Source organism: Pelodiscus sinensis, chromosome 1 (assembly GCF_052426305.1).
Source record: "Pelodiscus sinensis isolate ZL-2025 chromosome 1, ASM5242630v1, whole genome shotgun sequence".
Classification (NCBI taxonomy): domain Eukaryota; kingdom Metazoa; phylum Chordata; order Testudines; family Trionychidae; genus Pelodiscus; species Pelodiscus sinensis.
Window position 1 is genome coordinate 228,080,914 of NC_143052.1, and position 19,057 is coordinate 228,099,970.

General features: G+C 46.5%; 1 protein-coding gene across 1 annotated transcript; it reads right to left on the bottom strand.

Annotated features, from left to right (window-relative positions):
• Nucleotides 1–223: 223 nt before the first annotated feature.
• Nucleotides 224–18,736, bottom strand: LOC102457574 (acetylserotonin O-methyltransferase-like). Its single transcript, XM_006112261.5, has 8 exons — nucleotides 18,550–18,736; nucleotides 17,464–17,638; nucleotides 11,495–11,624; nucleotides 8,605–8,673; nucleotides 7,945–8,063; nucleotides 5,863–6,003; nucleotides 2,669–2,791; nucleotides 224–1,493 (listed from the first exon to the last, which is right to left on the bottom strand). Exons 1-8 carry the CDS (start codon nucleotides 18,619–18,621, stop codon nucleotides 1,282–1,284), a joined length of 1,041 nt encoding a protein of 346 aa, XP_006112323.3. The 5' UTR covers nucleotides 18,622–18,736; the 3' UTR covers nucleotides 224–1,281.
• Nucleotides 18,737–19,057: the final 321 nt, after the last annotated feature.

Sequence of the window (19,057 nt, forward strand, 5' to 3'; positions counted from 1 at the left end):
AGTGTTCCTTCCTGTTTTTTTCAGGGTTAAATCATTTGATGGTTGCAGTTACCCTCCAAAGTCAGTATATCTGTGACTCTGGGGAGTGTTTGTAAGCAGAGCCTAGAGAGGCAAGGTCACTTACGGGCTCCCATCTTCTGCACTAGGAGTGCCAGAGTGGGGCACAGCCCTGCCAGCTTCCTTTACTCTCGATATAGTTTCATGGAATTACACTGACGCCAACTGTATTCAGTACTGTTTATATTTGCCCAGATGGACTGACACTATGCAAAAAGGAGAAAAGCACAAAGGCAGGCAGAATAGATATAATGTCTAATGTAAAGAGTATAAGATTGCCATAGTATTGCTTTCACATGCTACTTCTTGTTAAATGGGTTAATTATTGTATTCCCCCAGTGAGAGTCCAAAGTCAAGCAGGAGTTACATCCTAACTAGATCGTTGATGCCTGTAACAGGGCCTGCCAAACATACTGACCCTTTGAGCACCTCACAGTCTTCAGAATTTCAAGAGCTAGGGTACACCAGAGGGCACACTTGTCAGGGCTTGGAGCATCAGCTCTGCATGATGGGAAGTCTCAGGGCCTCTGCCCCACAGTAGGCGGCTACTGGGGCTCAGGGCTCCAGACCCCTCTTGTTGAAGTGTTGAACCCCAGTAGGCATGTGCCAGTGGATTGAGCTTCAGGACTTCCTATCCCACTGGGCAGAAGTCAGAGGCAGTCTGTGGGAAGGGGACCATGGGGTCAGATGCCCATATAGATTTTTTTAAGGGTTTACTGGCCCCATGCAGGCACAATGTGCTGCCAGGTCCTCTTCTGAATGACAATTTCTGAAGCAGGGAAGTTGGGGGCTATGTCCATGGGAGAGGCAACAGCAAACAGTTGGGAGCTGTAGGGAGAGAAGCTGCTTTTGCTGCTGCGTCTCCTCACGGAGCTAAAGCAGAGACCTCTACTTGCAACTCCCAGCTGTTTGCTGCTGCCTGTCCACACCGAACTAACAGCTCAGAGCTGCAAGAAGAGTCTGGGAGGTGCAGAATTTGCAGTGGGGACACCACAAGCCGCACTTGAAATATAAAAGTGTCTCATGTGCCTTGCGAGCTGCAGTTTGGCTACCCCTGCATTGCAGGCTCAACATACAAAATGAGTGACTGTTCTAAGAGTGTCTTATTGCAAAAAGAAAGTGACAGGCTTATCTACGAACTGGGTTCATTCCTGCATTCTAGTAAAATATGATCAGTTCACTGCATGCACACATCTAGCAACAGAGCAGAAAGAAAAGGAAGAATTATTTTCTTCCTAAAATGACATCATAGAGCTTTCCTGTTTTCTTGACTTGCATCTCTCTGAAACCAGCTGCAGTGAGGAGCTTTCTGAACTCACTTGGTGTTCGTTCTTTTCCTTCAGTCTGAACCAACATTATCACAGACAAGAGCAGGGCATCCAAAGGCCCAGTTTTGTCATCATCCACAAGTGATTCAACCAGCAACACTCCGCCACCTTGTGGGACAAAGATATAAAAACACATTGATTTGTCAGAGAAGGACACAAACTTATTTCCCAACTTCATTTTTAGGTCTTTCCATCAGAGATGCCAACTTTGTGGGTGCTCCGGAGCTGGGATTACAGGATGCTTAGCTCCTGCTGGCAGCCCTACAGATCAACTCCTCTCCTCCCTCCCAGTGCCTGAAGCCCACTGTAATCAATTGTTTCATTGACATGCAGATAGTTGTGGGAGGAGCAGGCATGGGGCATGCTCAGGGGAAGAAGCGGAAAGAGGCAGGAAAGAAACAGGGTGGGGCGGGAAGAGGTGGAGAAAGAGTGGGGACTTGGGAGAATGGGTGAGGGAGTGACAGAGCAGGAGTGGAAAGAGACAGAACAAGGTTTGGGATTAAAGGAAGAGGCAAGTGGGGGCAGAGGAGAGACACAAACCTCCCTCTTGCCTGAAAGAAGCTGACACTTTTGATTTCCTTAATCTTAGTGGTCCTCTTTGGATGAAAAAGAAAAAAAAATCACATTATACTGTGATAGTAGTTAACTGTATATCAAGAGGGATTCTATGCACCAGTGGGCTATTATTTCCTGTACTTGCCAGCAGAGAGTGATGGGGAACCTGTTAATTGTGATTGAAACATTTATTTACTCCAGCTAAAATGAACCAGATGTGTGGTCACTCACCACCTCTGAAAATCATGCTCCTTAGGCCAGAATTTGAAAAGAATTTAGTCATCTAAAAATGGACACCAGTAATTTCCAAAATTTGAATAAGTGCCTATCAACATCCTTAGGCACCCAAATCATTTTAAAAAATCAGACTTTGCCTTTCTAAATTGTATGCTCAAACCTACGAACAAAAGACAAAAAATTCAAATTGATCATTATTACTCATGGTCTGAATGAAAAACACTCACATAAAAAGGATATGTATTCATCTGAAGAGGTGGGTTATGCCCACAAAAGCTCATGATGCCATTTACATGTTTTGTTAGGTCTTTAAGGTGCTGCTAGACTCCTTGTGGTTTTTTAATTTTTTTCGATTACATACTAACTCGGTTACCCCTCTGAAGTTTATGTTTCTTGAGTTAGTCTTTCATTAAAATGGCCCTTTAAAACTCTCTGATCCAAACAAATACTTCCTATACATCTCTATTATGCAAAGAGGAAAACATACATACCAGGCTTGCAAACCTTGTGGATTTTTGATAGTAGCTCCAAACACTTGTCATCTGCCCAGTCATGCAGAACCCTCGCCACAATGTACAGGTCAGCCTCTGGAATTGGATCTGTAAAAAAATCTCCTACAAGAAAAAGAAAACAAAGCAAAAAAGAGGCCTGAATGAGCCACCATTTTTAATTCACTATTGCAAAAAGTACCAGCTGGCTCCAAAACTCCTCAAAGGGCTTGCTGGGAAATTACATTATTTTGGCTTGTTGTACTCAAGGCTGATGCTAACCAGTGACTAACACTGAATGGCAAAAATTCTCAGTGCCATAGGCTAGTGTGAAGGGGTTTGTTCATGTTAAGTGTGGAAGAGGTCTGAATAATGTAAGCAGCCAAACATTTAAAACGCATATCTGATTCTTTAGAAAATATTTTAGTGCTTCACAATTTCCCTGAAGAGACAGCAATTAATGTTCAGACAATGCAGTAAATAGAAAGGGATGATGAACCAAACCCAAAATAAATTAATTTTTACTTCCTTGTAGGCCAAGTAAATTTTTAAAAAACCTCCTCTAAACTAGGTGGTACCACAATACAAATTAAGTAAAGTCATAGCACTGTTAGATGGCAAATCTCCCGGTATTGATTTATTGCTGGTGATCCTTATGCCAATTTCACATCCCCCCCCCCCTCTTTTGCCCACTTCACCCATAAAAAACCATCTGTCACACTTCTCTAAGACATCCTACCACTCCTCCTCTTTTCCTCCTTCTTCATTGCTGCGGCTTCTTTCTCTGCCTCTCCCCTGACTCCAGCCCTCTAAAAATGAGCATTTGTTTATTTTTAAATGGTAAAAATAGACACTTAATACCAAGATGTTCCTACTGTTCCTACATTGGTGTGATGGATGATGCTGTATGATTGAGGATAACTACATGTATGATAGCTGGTATCACCATTACATAATTGCAACAAACTTTGTGGAAAGTATATCATGTTGGATATCAATGGAAAAGATACATATGAACAAATATGATTATCCTGATAAATCCGTATATCATTACTGTATCTGAAGTTACGATGTTGTCTATGTATTTCCATCTCAAATGTGTTTGTTTTTGGGGTGATGCCACATTGTTGTTTACATGCAATCTCAACACCCCATTGTGGATGGACTATACAGGTGTTGAAGCGCTATTAGAAAGCATCAACGGAGGATGCCTCAGATAGCAAGGAATCAATAGCAACTACGGAGTGATGGGGACATCTGACCTAAAAATCCATCTTGGCCAGTAACTCCCCATTCATCTGTACTGTGGGCTTGGTTTGGAACAGTGCACATGGCAGAAGGTAAAAGTTACAGCTTCATTCCTGCTCCAAGCTTTTCTGAACTGTGGATTTATCACAGAAAGCGTATTCTGAATTAGGGACTGAGGCCCTTCCAAGCTTTTGGAATTTAACCTAAGGGACTTCTGCAAATCAGCCGACTATTACATCAAATCTACAAACCTTATCTTGGGACATGGCAATTGTTTGTTATGTATCTATCTTTTACCTATTTTAGAATTCTCTTCTGTATTTTAATAAACTCTTAGGGTATGTCTACACTACCCTCCTAGTTCGAACTAGGAGGGTAATGTATGCATACCGCACTTGCTAATGAAGCCCGGGATTTGAATTTCCCGGGCTTCATTAGCATAAGCGGGGAGCCGCCATTTTTAAATCCCCGCTGCTTAGAACCCCGTGTAGCGCGGCTACACGGGGCTCGAACTAGGTAGTTCGGACTAGGGTGCCTATTCCGAACTACCGGTACACCTCGTTTCACGAGGAGTAACGGTAGTTCGGAATAGGACCCTAGTCCGAACTACCTAGTTCGAGCCCCGTGTAGCCGCGCTACACGGGGTTCGAAGCAGCGGGGATTTAAAAATGGCGGCTCCCCGCTTATGCTAATGAAGCCCGGGAAATTCAAATCCCGGGCTTCATTAGCAAGTGCGGTATGCATACATTACCCCGCTAGTTCGAACTAGCGGGGTAGTGTAGACATACCCTTAGTTATTTTACTAAAGATTGGCAGCATGATTCTGGTAAGATGTGAAATATTTATTTCCCTGGGATAAGAATCCTTTGACATTGAGGTGTTTGGTGAATTGTATGATGAACTGGATTACTCTCAGGCTATGCCTACACTGCCATTTTTTTTGAAGAAGAAGAAGAAGATGTGCAAATCGCACACTCATTTGTATATCTTCTGCCAATCCTTTTTGTGGAAGAGGATTTGCTGCTAAAAAGCCCCATGTAGAAGCGGGCTATTTGTTGGGGAAAAAAAACCTTTTGTGCAAGATCCTGTAAACCTCATTTTTTGAGGAATAAGGGATCTTGCACAAAAGGCTGGGTTTTTTTCTGACAAATGACCCTGTCTACACAAGGCTTTTTAGCAGCAAAACCTCTTCTGCAAAAAGGATCGGCAGAAGATATGCAAATGAGAGCACAATTTGCATATCTTCTTCCGAAAAAAAATGGCAGTGTAGACATAGCCTCACTGACCTCTCACCATACAAGATCTCAGAGGGGTAGCCGTGTTAGTAACTTTTGAAACAACGAGTACATGCCTCTCCTTGCACAAGATCTGTTTCTCTGGACTGGGGATCAGAGGGCTGGAATGCTTAAGGGGACTGCATATTTTGGCTTCTTGTTAATCCGTGTGATATAATTGTTTGTTACCACATTGGTGAATTTAATTAAAGAAGAAATAAAGAGGAAACCAGCAGTCAGTGGGTCACATTTATATATACAGGATCCAACAGCATTTATCCCTTCAAATGTAACATGCATATCCATACGTATCTTTGTGCCCAGTCACATTGCACTAGCCTACACAACCTCCAGTTTGCAACAATTTAGTACACTTTTGGATTGCCCACAACTGTCCAGTGATACCACACACACCCTGCAAGACACGGAAAGGGCATGGAAAGACACAGAATGAAGTCTGGGGTTTTTTTTCTGTTTATGTTGTTTTTTAAAAGGGATGCTCTTCAAGACATTGGCATGTACTTTCAATCTTGAAAACTTATTGCTTAACTTTCCCCAGGCGAGTAATCAAATTCAAATGGTGTACATTCCTCATTATACTAAGGTATCAAGAAATATAGTCCCTTCAGCACATTTTTCATGCATGTGGACACACCCAACATGAATCAAGCTTACCTCCATGGAAAGTGATCCGACTTTCCTCCGGGGTCACAAAATGCTCCTTTGCCAATTGTACCACTTTAGGTAGGTCATAAATTGTGACTGTAGAATTTGGGTACAAAGAAATACATTCCCGGGCCAAACCGCCTGCACCTCCTTATAATGAAAGTAAAACAGATGGTAAATGCTCAAATATAACAATGCTGGTCATTTCCATCTAATAAACGTAGACTCCAATGAACTCAGACTCATGATACTTTGTGAGATAGATTAATGTTAGTATTCATTTTTACAGAAGGAGAAACTGAAGTAGTACGGAGTTAACTGATGGTCTCTCAGTCTATCTCTATCTTCTCTGGAATAACACTCAATTTTCCTGGCTCCCAGTCCTGTGAACTAACAACTGCACTATAAAGGGTATTGTTTTAAAATCACACAGCATGATGCACCTGCAGCTGGCTGGAAACTTCTAAAGAAGAGCTGTTTTTCTTTCAAAAAATGACCATTTTGAATAAAAAAAATTGTGAAATATTCAAATTGTTACTGGAAGTTTATTTCACTGAAAGCCTGTGTTTTGTTTTTTCTTTACAAAAGTGGTCATTTTGAATATGAAAATTTTGTGTGATGTTGACTTTTTCTAAGTTTTAATTTTCATGACATTTTATGACTTTTTAAATAAAAGGTAACTAAATATTTTTTATAAAAACTTCTATTTTGGAAAAGAGGAAATATACACTGCCATTTCAGTGATTTGCATAAAATATGAGAATTTTTTTTAAAATAACATTTCCTCTGTTTGAACACTGCAAAATAGAAATGTCAATTTTTTATAAAAGTATTCTAAAAAAATTTTCGACCAGCAGTAGATGAACCTAAAATCCAAAGTACAAGTAACGTACAATAGATATTTCCCTTAGGTAAAATTGACTAACCATTCTTCTGTTTTAAAGCTCCCATCTTCAATCAGTCATAAAGGAAGTCATAAAGTACAATAACAACACTTAGCCTCTTATATGGTGCTATTAAACTAATTGATCACAGAGCACCCCATTGGCCTTAAAATAGATGAGTTTTATGCTATCAATCTATAAATATCAAAGCACTTCACAAAGAAGAAACATCTCATTATCTCCATTTTACAGATGGAAAAACAGAGTTCCAAAGAGGGAATATGACTTGCTTAAAGTTATCCAGCAGGCCAATGGCAGAGCTAGGATAGAACCCCACTCTCCTGCGTCCCAGCATGATCAAAATCAGCACAGTGGCTGCAGCAATGTGCTAGAACTCTCGGTTTTTCCCTACAAGCTGACTTTGAAAAGCTCATGCCTCTACCGATTGGACTTACATCAAAGCAAGGTCTTTGTATATAGGAAATGCCACTCTGAGCCATAAGCAAAATAACTTAATTGTTAAAAACAGGAAAGATACACATCCAGTAGTCGTCATTCCAATAGTTGCCATATTGACTTTGTTAAGGGTTAGGTTTCAGCCAATTTGAGAGTCTATATATGTTGCCATGAGGGATCTACAGGCTGTTCTAATGCAATGCACAGCTCCAACAGAAAAGCGTCATCAATGTTAGTTAGAAAACCATAAATAAGGCCATTGCAAGAGAAAATAACATACAAGCTATTGAAAGGCTTTACAGGGGAGAAGGGAGAACAGATTAACCAGGCCTGATTTATGCCATCCGTATTTTAGAAACATAGGAGAGCAAAACAGCCAGGCAGAAGTAGAAATGGAGATTATGTGATGCTATAAATTCTGACGGGATTAAGACATAGAATTGTAAAACTGTTTGGGATAAGAAGTATATAGACAATTCATCAACCTAAGTCACTGAATGAAATGAAAAATGGACTGGAAGCTGCTATTTAGATATATGTACTTCAGGCTGAGCAAAACATTCCACTTTATAATTCTTTTATCATTTTCATGTTTTGTACAATTTTGGCTCACAAAGGACAATGCTTCCCTTGTGATTGATCCTGGCCATGAAGTCTGCCCTGTTTTTCCACTACTTATACAGGCTGTAGAATGAGGGCAGTATTTATCCAGAGATTATAAAAGACACTTCAAAGTTCTGATGACACTTACCTCCAAGATCACAAATGACAGTGAAAGGTGAAAGGTCAAATGCAGAAATCATGTCTCTACCACATACACTCCAAAATGCATTCAAGAAATGGGTGACTTTTATCATCTCTTCTTCTGATCTAGTCATTTGAAGGAACATGTTTTGTAACACCAGTAAGTTATGAATGAATTGTTGGCTAGCATCACATAATGCTTTTTTTTAGATGAAAATAATGTATTAAACTCTGCCAGCATGCAGAAAGGTCTATTTTGACCACCATTAAAATTAATTTACCTTAATAAGTATTCAAAATATTAAGAATAAATCCACTATTTCATATCCCTATGTTTTAATGACATTTACTGAAGAAAAAGTCTGCTATATTTATCATTGAGTAATGTGTTAAACTGATGGGCCCCCAGATGTTTCATTGAACATTATACTTGCTATTGTACATAGCAAATTTCTCATGCTAGGTTGTTGGTAAGAACTTGATGGTTACATATCAAAGTGACAAACATGTTATATATACCAGAGACCCTCAACACTGGATACCATTGAACGGAGGGGTTTTCATGTGACTAGGGCTAGGCATCACAGTTCACAAAGGGGTAATACAAAATACAGAAGGCATTCATATTAAAAAAGCATAAAGTTCTCAACACCAAATTGATCATTACCTGTAGAGAACCTCGAAAAGATCTTCTGATGAAATGCCAAATGCTCGCTTGTACTGCTTTTTTCCCTCCCTTAAAGAAAAAAACAGTGTACTTGTGTTGTAACACTTTAGCGCATGTCTACCCTAGAAAATTATTTTGAAATAATAACTCCTGAAATAATAATTTTGAAATAGAGCATCCACACTACAAGGCTGTATCAAACTAGCTCAGAATTATTTTGAAATAGCGCGTCCACACTGATTGGTGCCTGAATCGGATTTAAAGCCCCTGAAAGCACTCTGGTAAGGGCATTAGGAATGCAGGCACTTCCTGTGGCTGCTTGCTGAGGCTAGCTCAGACATGTGCTTACAGGGGCTTCTCTTTACAACCGCCTCTCACATACCGCTCCTCCACTGCCCACCCCTAGTGGGACACCAAATTCACGCCATGTGCTCTGGTTGTCCTTGTGGATGCCACAGCACTTTCAGCATGGGGACGGAGCTGCTGCAAAGCAGTGCCAGGCTCATGGTCTTTGTGCTGCCCCTCATGGTGCACTACATCCAAACTGCCCACAGGGTGCTTCAGCACGACGATGACCACCCTGTACCATAGAACCCCTTCGCCCAGTCCCTGGTGTTTCTGCTGCATCAAATGAACCTCAATCCCCAGCACACTGTGGAACGCCACTTCTGGTGGAAGGAGACCAATTCTGACTAGTGGGACTGCATCGTCATGGAGCAGTGGAATAACCAACAATGGCGCCAGAACTTCTGCATGCAGAAGGCCATCTTCCTGGAGCTCTGCAAATGGCTCATTCCTGCCCTCAGGTCAGGGCCGGCTCTAGGTTTTTTACTGCCCCAAGCAAAAGAATTTTTGGCCGCCCTTCCCCCCCCCCCTTTGTCCCACTGCTGCAAGACAAGCCCTGAGGAGGAAAGTGCCCCTTTCACCTTGCAGCTCTTTGACTCCCACACGCCATCCAGCTAAACCCAGCCTACGTCCTGTGTGTGGAGGGGAGACATCCTGACCCACCCCACCCACTCACTGAACCCAGATTCCACCTTCTCTCCCCTCCCAGGCAAACCCGACCCCTCAGTGACCGGACCCAGTCTGCCCTCTCTTCTGTCCCCCACCTAATCCACCTTGAGCCATCTCTTCCCTCCCAGCCAAACCCGATCTCCCCCACTGAACCCAGCCTGCTCCCCTCTCCTACCTACCCCCACTGACCGAACTCTGTCTCCTTTCCCTCTCCCCGCCAAACCATCGTGTCCCTTCCCGCCGGCACGTGCAGAAAGGTTGGACCACCCTGGGGGTGGGGTGAAACTGGCATGCGTCCCCCTGGGGATGCATGCGGACACAGTCAGGAAAGGTAACGAGCAAGGCCAGGGACACCTCTCTCCCTCCTCCGCCCAAATCTCTGAGCCGGGGCAGGCGAGGCCCCCTCCAGTGGCTCCTCAGCACCAGACCAACTAGATCAGGCTGCAAAGTAGCTCTCCCCTCCCCACAACCTAGGTGCCTCTGCTTGAATCATCCTGGCCCGGATAGGGCCTTCCTTCTGCCCGGCCCCACTAAGGCTGCAGCTCTCCCTTCCCTTTGCGACCAGCACTGAGGTAGAGAAAAGGTGGGAGAGAGTCGCCCCCATTTGCCAATGTGTGCAACTTCCCTCCGCCACACCCCACCCCCACACACTCCTGCAAACACCTTGGCCAAGGATGCCTGCTCTGGCCGGAGGGGTAACTAGTAAGCGTGAAGCAGGCAGAGAGATGACCAAAGGCACCTGGCTTGCAGCGTGGTCCCTGGCTGCAGTGACCGGGGCTGCCCCTTGCCTGGCCCCAGTTCGCTCTGTGCAGCCTGCCCTGCACAGCCCGGGGAGAGTGGCTCGCCCATCAGGGCCGTAGCACTCTGGCGCTGTTGCTGTTCTCAAAGCCTGTGGTGCACCCCACTGCACGTCAGGCTGCGCTGGCTGGTGCCAGTCAGAGGAGCGCGAACTATCTCTGGGCACCGGAGTCTGCTTCATGGGAAGCTCCCTTGGGCATTTCCTGCTCCGTGGCTGCTGGGTGCTGGGTGCTGGGTGCTGGGTGCTGGGCAGCGGCAGCTGCACTGGGAAGGCGACTGGAGTGGCGCATGGCCAGCACTCCTGCCGGGGCTGCCCCGCCGTGCCCCGCCACAACGCCCTCTCGCACTAACTAGTGGCACACTTTTCTTCCCAGTGCCGAGGGAAGGCAGCGAGGCAGCCCCGGAACCAGGATGTCATGGCGCCTCAGCCATCACTGCGGGGCTGCGAGTGTGACTTGCCCCGTGCACCCTGACTGCGGAGGGTGGCTCGCTGCTGGCCCACCACATGCTCTGCTGCGCCGTCCATTGCCTTGGGCGGCCACAGGCAGGCTCGCGTCGGATTGTAAGAGTCAGGAGTTCAGGAGTTCTCCAGCCAGCATCTCTCAGGGGCAGCCAGAATGCTGCCCCTTGCAATGTGCCACCCCAAGCATGTGCTTGGTTTGCTGGTGCCTAGAGCCAGCCCTGCCTCAGATGATACAACACCCGGCTGAGACCTGCCAACCCCCTGCAGAAGAGCATCACCATTGCCCTGTGGAATCTCACCATGCCAGTACTGGTACTGCTCCGGCAGGAACCAGTTCAGCATGGGGAAATCCACCATCAGGTCTGTGCTCATGCAGGTTTCCTGAATCTGCAGTGAATCCATCAACTGAAGCACTAGCAAACACGCGCACATATAATAGTGATACTTAGCACATCAACACACTCCTGAAACTGTTACTAGTCCGTATCTTCATTTTCTCTTCCTTCCCCAGAGACGCACCTCTTCCTGGGCAAGTTCATAGATGTAGCAATGTACTTTATTGCAATGGGTGTTGGCGCATGTATTGTACACAAACGTAAGATTTCTTCTCCTTACCTCACAGCATCTGTCAGGTAGTGACAGCACAGATACATGGTTTTGGAGTAGTACATAAAATGATGATACTGAGACTTGGGACTTGCTTTTCCAAGATAGAGGTTGGAAAGCTCTGTGTTCCTGTAAAAGGCTAAAAGGAAAAAGGTTGGTGAATTGACACCGATCAATCCAGTCACTGCGCAAAGCCTGTTGTACAGCACAATCGTTGTAACAAGAGCAAGCTGTAGAAAGGCAAAAAAGCAGGAAAGAAACAGCAGGATATTCCCCACTCTAAGTAGACCGAAGGGCCCAGGAGCACACATGCCCAGCATACCACCTCTACCTGTCAATTCCTCCAAGAAGTGGAGTGAGAGATTCCAGGATGTCAAAAATGCACCCATCGCCACCAACACATCTTTTGTGAAAGAGCAAAAGGAAATTGTATCAGGCACACAGCAACCATAGCATCTCCTTCCACTGGTTTTTTAGTGTATGTGCATCTTATTTCATCAATAATGTCAAACATCCCAGTCTTTTTCTGCCCAGTGTGGAAAGCAATAGGGAGAGTTAAGACCCCAGAAAATAACACCACCCATTACCCCTAACTTGAATAGCTCAGGGTATGTCTACACTACAGTGCAAATTCGAACTAACTTAATTTGAATTAGTTAATTCGAACTAAGCTAATTCGAACTAGTGCATCTAGACTAAAAAATTAGTTCAAATTAGCGTTTTGCTAATTCGAACTAGCATGTCCACACTGAGTGGACCCTGAACTGAGGTTAAGGATGGCCGGAAGCAGTGCCGGCAGGGCATCAGATTAGGACTTAGAGTGTGCAGCTGCTGCCTCAGGCTAGCCGAGGGCTGTGCTTAAAGGGACCCGATCCCCACCCCGGACAGACAGTTCTCAGGGGTTCCCCACTTGAAAAGCAGTCCTGGCTTGGAGTGCCCTGAGTGCCCACACTCGGCACATCACAGCACTCGGCCATCAGCCCGGCTGCACTTACCGTGGGCTGCCATCCGGAGGGGGGTCAATCAAGGGGCTTCAGGAGAGCTTCCACCCCCAGAAGCCCGCAGAGCCACCCCAGTCCTCCCCATCAGGGGGTCGTACCCCATTCCTCCCTCACCTCCTTCCACTTACCCCTACCTAGCCCCCCTCCTGATGTACAAAATAAAGGAGACGTGTGTTCAAAAATAGAAACTCTCTTTATTGAACAAAACTCAGGGAGACTGGGAAAAGGAGGTGGGGAAGAGAGAGGGTAGGAGAGGGGAGGACAACTACAATATCAGGGGTTTGGAACAGGTCCCATATGAAGAAAGGCTAAAGAGACTGGGACTTCTCAGCTTAGAAAAGAGGATACTAAGGGGGGATATGATAGAGGTCTATAAAAGCATGAGTGGTGTGGAGAGGGTGCATGAAGAAAAGTTCTTCATTAGTTCCCATAATAGAAGGACTAGAGGACACCAAATGAAATGAATGGGTAGCAGGCTTCAAACTAATAACAGAAAGTTCTTCTTCACAAAGCAAATAGTCAACCTGTGGAACTCCTTGCTGCAGGAGGCTGTGAAGGCTACAACTAAAACAGAGTTTAAAGAGAAATGAGATAAAGTAATGGAGGCTGGGTCCATGGAGTGCTATTAGCCAGGGGGTAGAAATGGTGTCCCTGGCCTCTGTTTGTGGAAGGCTGGAGATGGATGGCATGAGACAAATGGCTTGGTCATTGTCTTCAACCATCCCAACCAGGGTCCCTAGTGCTGGCCGCTGTTGACAGACAGGCTACTGGGCTAGATGGACCTTTGGTCTGACCCAGGACGGCCATTCTAAGCACAGGGCTCAGGGTCGGGGGTCTCAGTGGACCACCTTGATTTTCATGCACATCTGCTCCTGGGTGGCCAGGCTGGCAGCTATCCTGCCCTAGACGGCCACTTTCCTGTGCCTAGTGCAGAGGTCGTGGATGAGGTCCACGATGTCCGCACTAGACCAGGCGGGCGCCCGCCTCTTGCGGACCCAGGCAGGCTCCCGGGAGCCGCCAGCCTGGTCCCGGGAAGAGGGGGAGGGCTGCGTGGCAGCGGGTGGCTGGCTCGAGCCATACCAGGTGCAGGGTCTGCTGGCTGAGTGCTGGCAGGCTTGCACCTGGCACGGGCACCGTAGCCAGCCTATGCCCCTTTAAGGGCTCCGGGGCCGGGAGGGGGGCAGACGAGTTTCCCTGGTGGTGCCCAGAGTGGCCACCAGGGAAAGCTGGGGAGGGCTAGCCTCCCACTAGTTCGAATTAAGTGGCTATACAGCCCTTAATTCGAACTAGCTAATTCGAACTAGGCGTTAGTCCTCGTAAAATGAGGTTTACCTATTTCGAATTAAGCGCTCCGCTAGTTCGAATTAAGTTCGAGCTAGTGGAGCGCTAGTGTAGCGCCTATCAAAGTTAATTTGAACTAATGTCTGTTAGTTCGAATTAACTTTGTAGTGTAGACAAACCCTCAGAGACTTCTGAGGCCATCTCCTGCTACTGCATCTCAGTATTCTCTCTGGCTGACTATGGAAGATATCTCACAGATGCAGAGTTCTGGGAACTTACTGTGCTTTTGGTCTTTAATGACAGAAATATGGGTGGGTATAGAATGTGTTATATCTAGTGTAGCATAGGCAAACACCCACTGAATTCAATGAGAGCCAGATTAGCCTATAAATCTATTCCTCAATCGTGTGTGATAGGAAGACGGGATTATGGGAAGTTCCATGAGAATCTGTGTGTATGTGTGTCTGTACACAGAGCCACAGAGAAGATCCATCTTCTGAAGCATCCAGCTCTGTTTCCATTAGCAGGGTGAATGCTGCCTCGTTTGTGTTCTGCAGCTGGCTGGCTGCCATGGAAAGGATGTACGTGGCTTCAGAAGCCACAGATTTCTCATGGCTTGTCCACATGGTGAAATGGACTGGAATAGCTGTTTGGTAAGAGCTCTTGAAGAGGATGCCTAGCATGTATGCTGTTTCAGGAGGCACCGCCTTTCTGCCTAGGATACCTGCTGCCCCTGCTCCCCATGTGGACAGTTTGATTTAATCCATTTTGGAAGTGGGTTAAGATAAACTGAATCAAACCAAATCTTATTCCTGAATAAGAGTATCCACATAGAAACTAGGACTTTAAATTCACATTCCCAAATTCCAAAATAATGTTTCTATGTAGATGTGGCCTAAGAGAAGACAAGATACAGATTGGTTCTCCCTGGTTCAGCACCCTCAGGATTTTGCCAGATGAGGGGAGGTCATTTCTGCCCCCCTGCTACTGTCTTCCCAGCCCAGCTCTGCTCTTGGTCTGGCCTCCCAGTGGGCTCTCCACTTGTGATCACTCCCTGCAATGACAGCCCATGGTACAGGTGTTATGGCAGCACCGGCCCCATCAGCCCGCAACCCACAGCCAAGGCACCCCTTCTCTCCCTGCAGACTGCTGCTCAGCCACCAGGGTTCTCAACCCTGCCAGCCCTATTGGGGCAGTGCCTGCCCTGCTGCCAAGGCTCCTGGCCCCACAGGAGCAGACTGCTGCCCCGCCAGAGCCCGCTGGTGTTCCAGCTGCCCTGACATGGGTTCATTCAGATTCCCGCAGCAGGACCTTTGGTCACTGGCCTCGCTGCAGCCAGCCTGGCTGGGTTCCTGGCCTCTGCAGGACTCCTGCCTCTGGTCCTCCACTGGGTCTCTCTGGTCCAGCAGCAGCCGTGGTCATGCTGGACCATGGATGTTGCTGGACCAGGGAGTCCCAGTTGAGAGAGGTTCGACCTCTATTTGAAGCGGCCACTCTTCTTGGCTGTGAATTAGAGCAGCCCTCCTGCTATGTAAACGCACACAATAAACACACTCTTTAGGGCTCGGTATGACAATGCATTTGTATTCACCCATCAAATGCTGCCTGATTCCCAAAGGGAGAACCCCTACCAATGATGGAAGGACTGTGGAGAGATTCGCCTGAGAGACTGAAAGCTGGGGGTGTGTGCTCAAGGAGGAGCAATTGAGGGCAGTGATTGTGAAGTAGGTTGTATGCAGGGGCCTGGCCTGAAGGCTGACTACATTTGTCATTTGATCTGAGGAAGTGGGTCTGGCCCACGAAAGCTCATCATCTAATAAACCATCTTGTTAGTCTTTAAAGTGCTACATTGTCCTGCATTTTGCTTCAACTACCCCAGACTAACACGGCTACATTTCTATCACTGTCATTGACTTAGAAACTCCTCTCAAAACAACATTTCTATGTTTCCTATGTTTAACACACACCATTTTTTAAAACCAATGTCCTTGTTTGCTTAAAGTACTCTACTATTGCTTCTGTCAGCAAGATGTGTGAGTGGAATTTACAGAAAGATCCACCAATCTTTGCTGCATTTGGAATACAACAGCTTAGGAAGTGTGGATTGATACTGTATCTGGTACAGTCGCTTCCTGCTCGCTATGGGGGTTTCTCTTCATTTCTGCATGTCAAATATTGTATTGACGGCACAAGTCAGGCTGAAAGCAGAAAACACATAGTAAAGAAGTTTCTTTCTATACATAGGGTTTGATTTCAGGGTTCCTTTGTCTGAATTAAGGATGTTAAAGACTAGTCAACTATTCAGTAAGCATTTGCTTATCCGATAGTCTTTTGGCTAGTCAACTAGTCGATATCGCCCCCACTTGCTGCCTCTGTAAAATAGAGGCAGCAAAGGCGGGGGGAAGGGGTACTTCAAAGTGGCAGCGCTGCCACTTTTGAACCCCAAGGTGGCCACTGCACAGCTGATCTGTGGCCACTGAACAGCTGAAATGCCATCTCTGCGCCATTCAAAGGGGGAGCCATAGAACCCGGGGTCAGCTGTAGACTCCCCAGCTGACCCCAGGCTCCATGGCTGCCCCTTTGAATTGCGCAGAGGCAGCGTTTTAAAGGAGCTGACTGCTGCACAGCTGATCCGTGGCACACAGCTATGAGCCTGGGGTCAGCTGGAAAGTATACAGCTGACCCCAGGTTCTGGGGAATTGCCACGAGAAATCTGGGGTCAGCTGAAGACTCCCCAGCTAACCCGGGGCTTCTAGCGGCACGCTGCGTAGCATGGAGCCCGGGGTCAGCGGAGGACTCTGAGTCTCCCTCTGACTTTGGGCTCCATGGCTTTGAAATGCACTAGACTCCCCTCTGGGGACTCTTGTGCATTTCAAAGTAGGCAGAATGCATGCAGTCTGGAGTCAGCAGGACTTTCCACTGGCCCCGGGATGTACACAGAGTTCCGCATTCCTCCTTTAAAATTCCACCTGCACATGGAGTTCTGCATTTCAAAGGAGGAATGTGGATGTGCCTATCGACTAGTCGACTAGTCAATTAACCGCATTTTAACATCCTTAGTCTGAACACATCTCTTTCTAAGGTAGCTGGAAATATTTCTAAAGTAGACATCACACTGTAGAGATCAGAACCATCTGTCAGTGTAAACAGGCATAGCTTTGCCAATTCTATGAAGTTTAAGCAATTGATACCAGCTGTGGATCTGACCTCCTATCTTTAGATTGAGAAATCTGAGCCTACCCTTAAATAAATAAAGACAATTGACATACAAATAAAAACAAAACTGGCCAAGTGAGCAGAAGATTTTAAAGAAGTAAAAATTGATGTAACTAATATTTTATGTTGGCCTCCACTCTATATGTTCTTTATATATTTTACAACACTCTTAGATACCCTTACAGCTGCTTGGATTCAAACTCATTTACACATGAGTAATCAAAATTGATTGTGAGTTTGGTCCACTGAGTTAAAGAGATTATTAGGAGAGGCAGAAAAGTGGCTGTGCATTTGTTTCAATCTCCCACTCCTACCCAAATTCAGGTTTTGTAAATCTCCTGCACTGAGATTTTTCAAATCATACAGTCTCTCATCTCTCATTCTGGCATTATTTACTTTTAAAATGATCACTCAGTCTCACACAGGCTATTTAAACCCAACAGTGATTTAATCACTAGTCTCCCTTCCTGATAATATTACCTCTTTCACTTTTCATTTCTACTGCCAGGAGCTTTAATCCAACACAGGCTTCAAGTAACCGTTCCATTCCATATGCGCTGGTGCCCAAACGTTCAGCAATGACATCTGAAGGCAGGGGCCCTTCTGACTCCAGCAGGAGGTCAAAGACTCCCAGTTCGCAGGCAGTGGTCATAATCTGAAAGCAAAAGGGAATGTTGTGGAGCAGAGCAAGAGAAAGTGGAGACCCGGGTGTGACGGGCTGGAGCAACCCCGTCACTCGCACATGCCAGGGCCCGCGGGCGCTAGCGGAGAGCCGGACGGATTAGCCTCAGTTGCGCTGCCGCACTTGGAAGACGGGGTGTGGACGCATCATCAGGACGTGCCCGGGACACCTGCTGAGGTCACCGGTGCGATGGGGAAGAGCCGGGCGGGGCACCCGGACGGAACAGGGAGTGGCAGATGGCACGGGGGATATAAGGAGGCCAGATGCGAGGGGCCGGGGGGAGCTCGCCGGGGAAGTGGGGAAGGTAACCAGGGGGAGGGCGCGCTGGCAATGAAGGTCTGGTGAGGGAGGTGATAGAAATGTAGCCGTGTTAGTCTGGGGTAGCTGAAGCAAAATGCAGGACAATGTAGCACTTTAAAGACTCACAAGATGGTTTATTAGGTGATGAGCTTTCATGGGCCAGACCCACTTCCTCAGATCAAATAGTGGAAGAAAATTGTCACAACCATATATACCAAAGGATACAATTAAAAAAAATGAACAGATATGAAAAGGGAGGGGTAGACACCCAACCCACGCCGAGAGCTTGAGGCACGAAGGAAGAACTCACCAGCGGGGTGGTAGCGACCCAGGGAGGGGTCGCCGAGCCCGTGAGCAGGCGCGTTTAGGGGTAACCCCCCCTTCTACCATCGGGAGCTGAGCTCCTGGTGTTAGGGCCCTGGGTCGGGGTCCAGAGTGAGGGCAGGCCCGGACCCCTCACCCCGCCTGGAAGGGCGAGAATTGTTTGGCTGGCATCACCAGAGGCGTCCCAAGAGAATACCTTGTGACACCGGGACCAACTGATAAGTTTTAATGTAATTTCCCAGCAATATCTGTCGTCTTACCTTTGTGAGCAAAAACCCACTGTTGTATTGAAATAAGAGCTGAGGATAGTCAAGGTCTTGTGTGGAGCTCATTTTTCTTCAGCACTCAAGGGAGATCCTCCTGCCTTTGCTGTTTCAGTAAAACTTGTTCCCGCAACTACAGCTCACACTGGGTAGCTCACTTAAATTGGTCAGGGACAGTACAAGCCTTTTATGGAACAGGGAATGGGGCTGTCTTCAAGATGTCTTGCCCCTCTCTGTAGTCCCACCCCACTGCCTCCTGTTCCCTCCAAGGCCTCAGCCTGGAATCTGTAGCCACCGCCAAGTAGTTGCTTGCAGATGGAACAGCTGCTGGGCAGATTGGGGGAAGGGAGCAGTCGGGCAGCAGCTGTTGTCAGGCATCTTTGCCCCCTACCTGGGATTAGTCCTTAACTGTTGCTGGAAGTGGGTACTTGGGAAGCGGCCACTGCTTTTTTTCCTCCGCTTTCAAAGCCACTTTGTCACTTTCAGTGCTCCAGAAATTGTTTTG

Excerpts from the sequence above, each read along its gene's own strand:
- LOC102457574 (XM_006112261.5), bottom strand. The coding sequence starts at position 18,621 with ATGAGCTCCACACAAGACCTTGACTATCCTCAGCTCTTATTTCAATAC. Across the intron at positions 11,625-17,463 it reads AGAAATGAAAAGTGAAAGAG|CCTTTTACAGGAACACAGAG; the intron begins GTAATATTATCA and ends TTTTCCTTTTAG. Across the intron at positions 2,792-5,862 it reads TCGGATCACTTTCCATGGAG|GAGATTTTTTTACAGATCCA; the intron begins GTAAGCTTGATT and ends TTTTTCTTGTAG.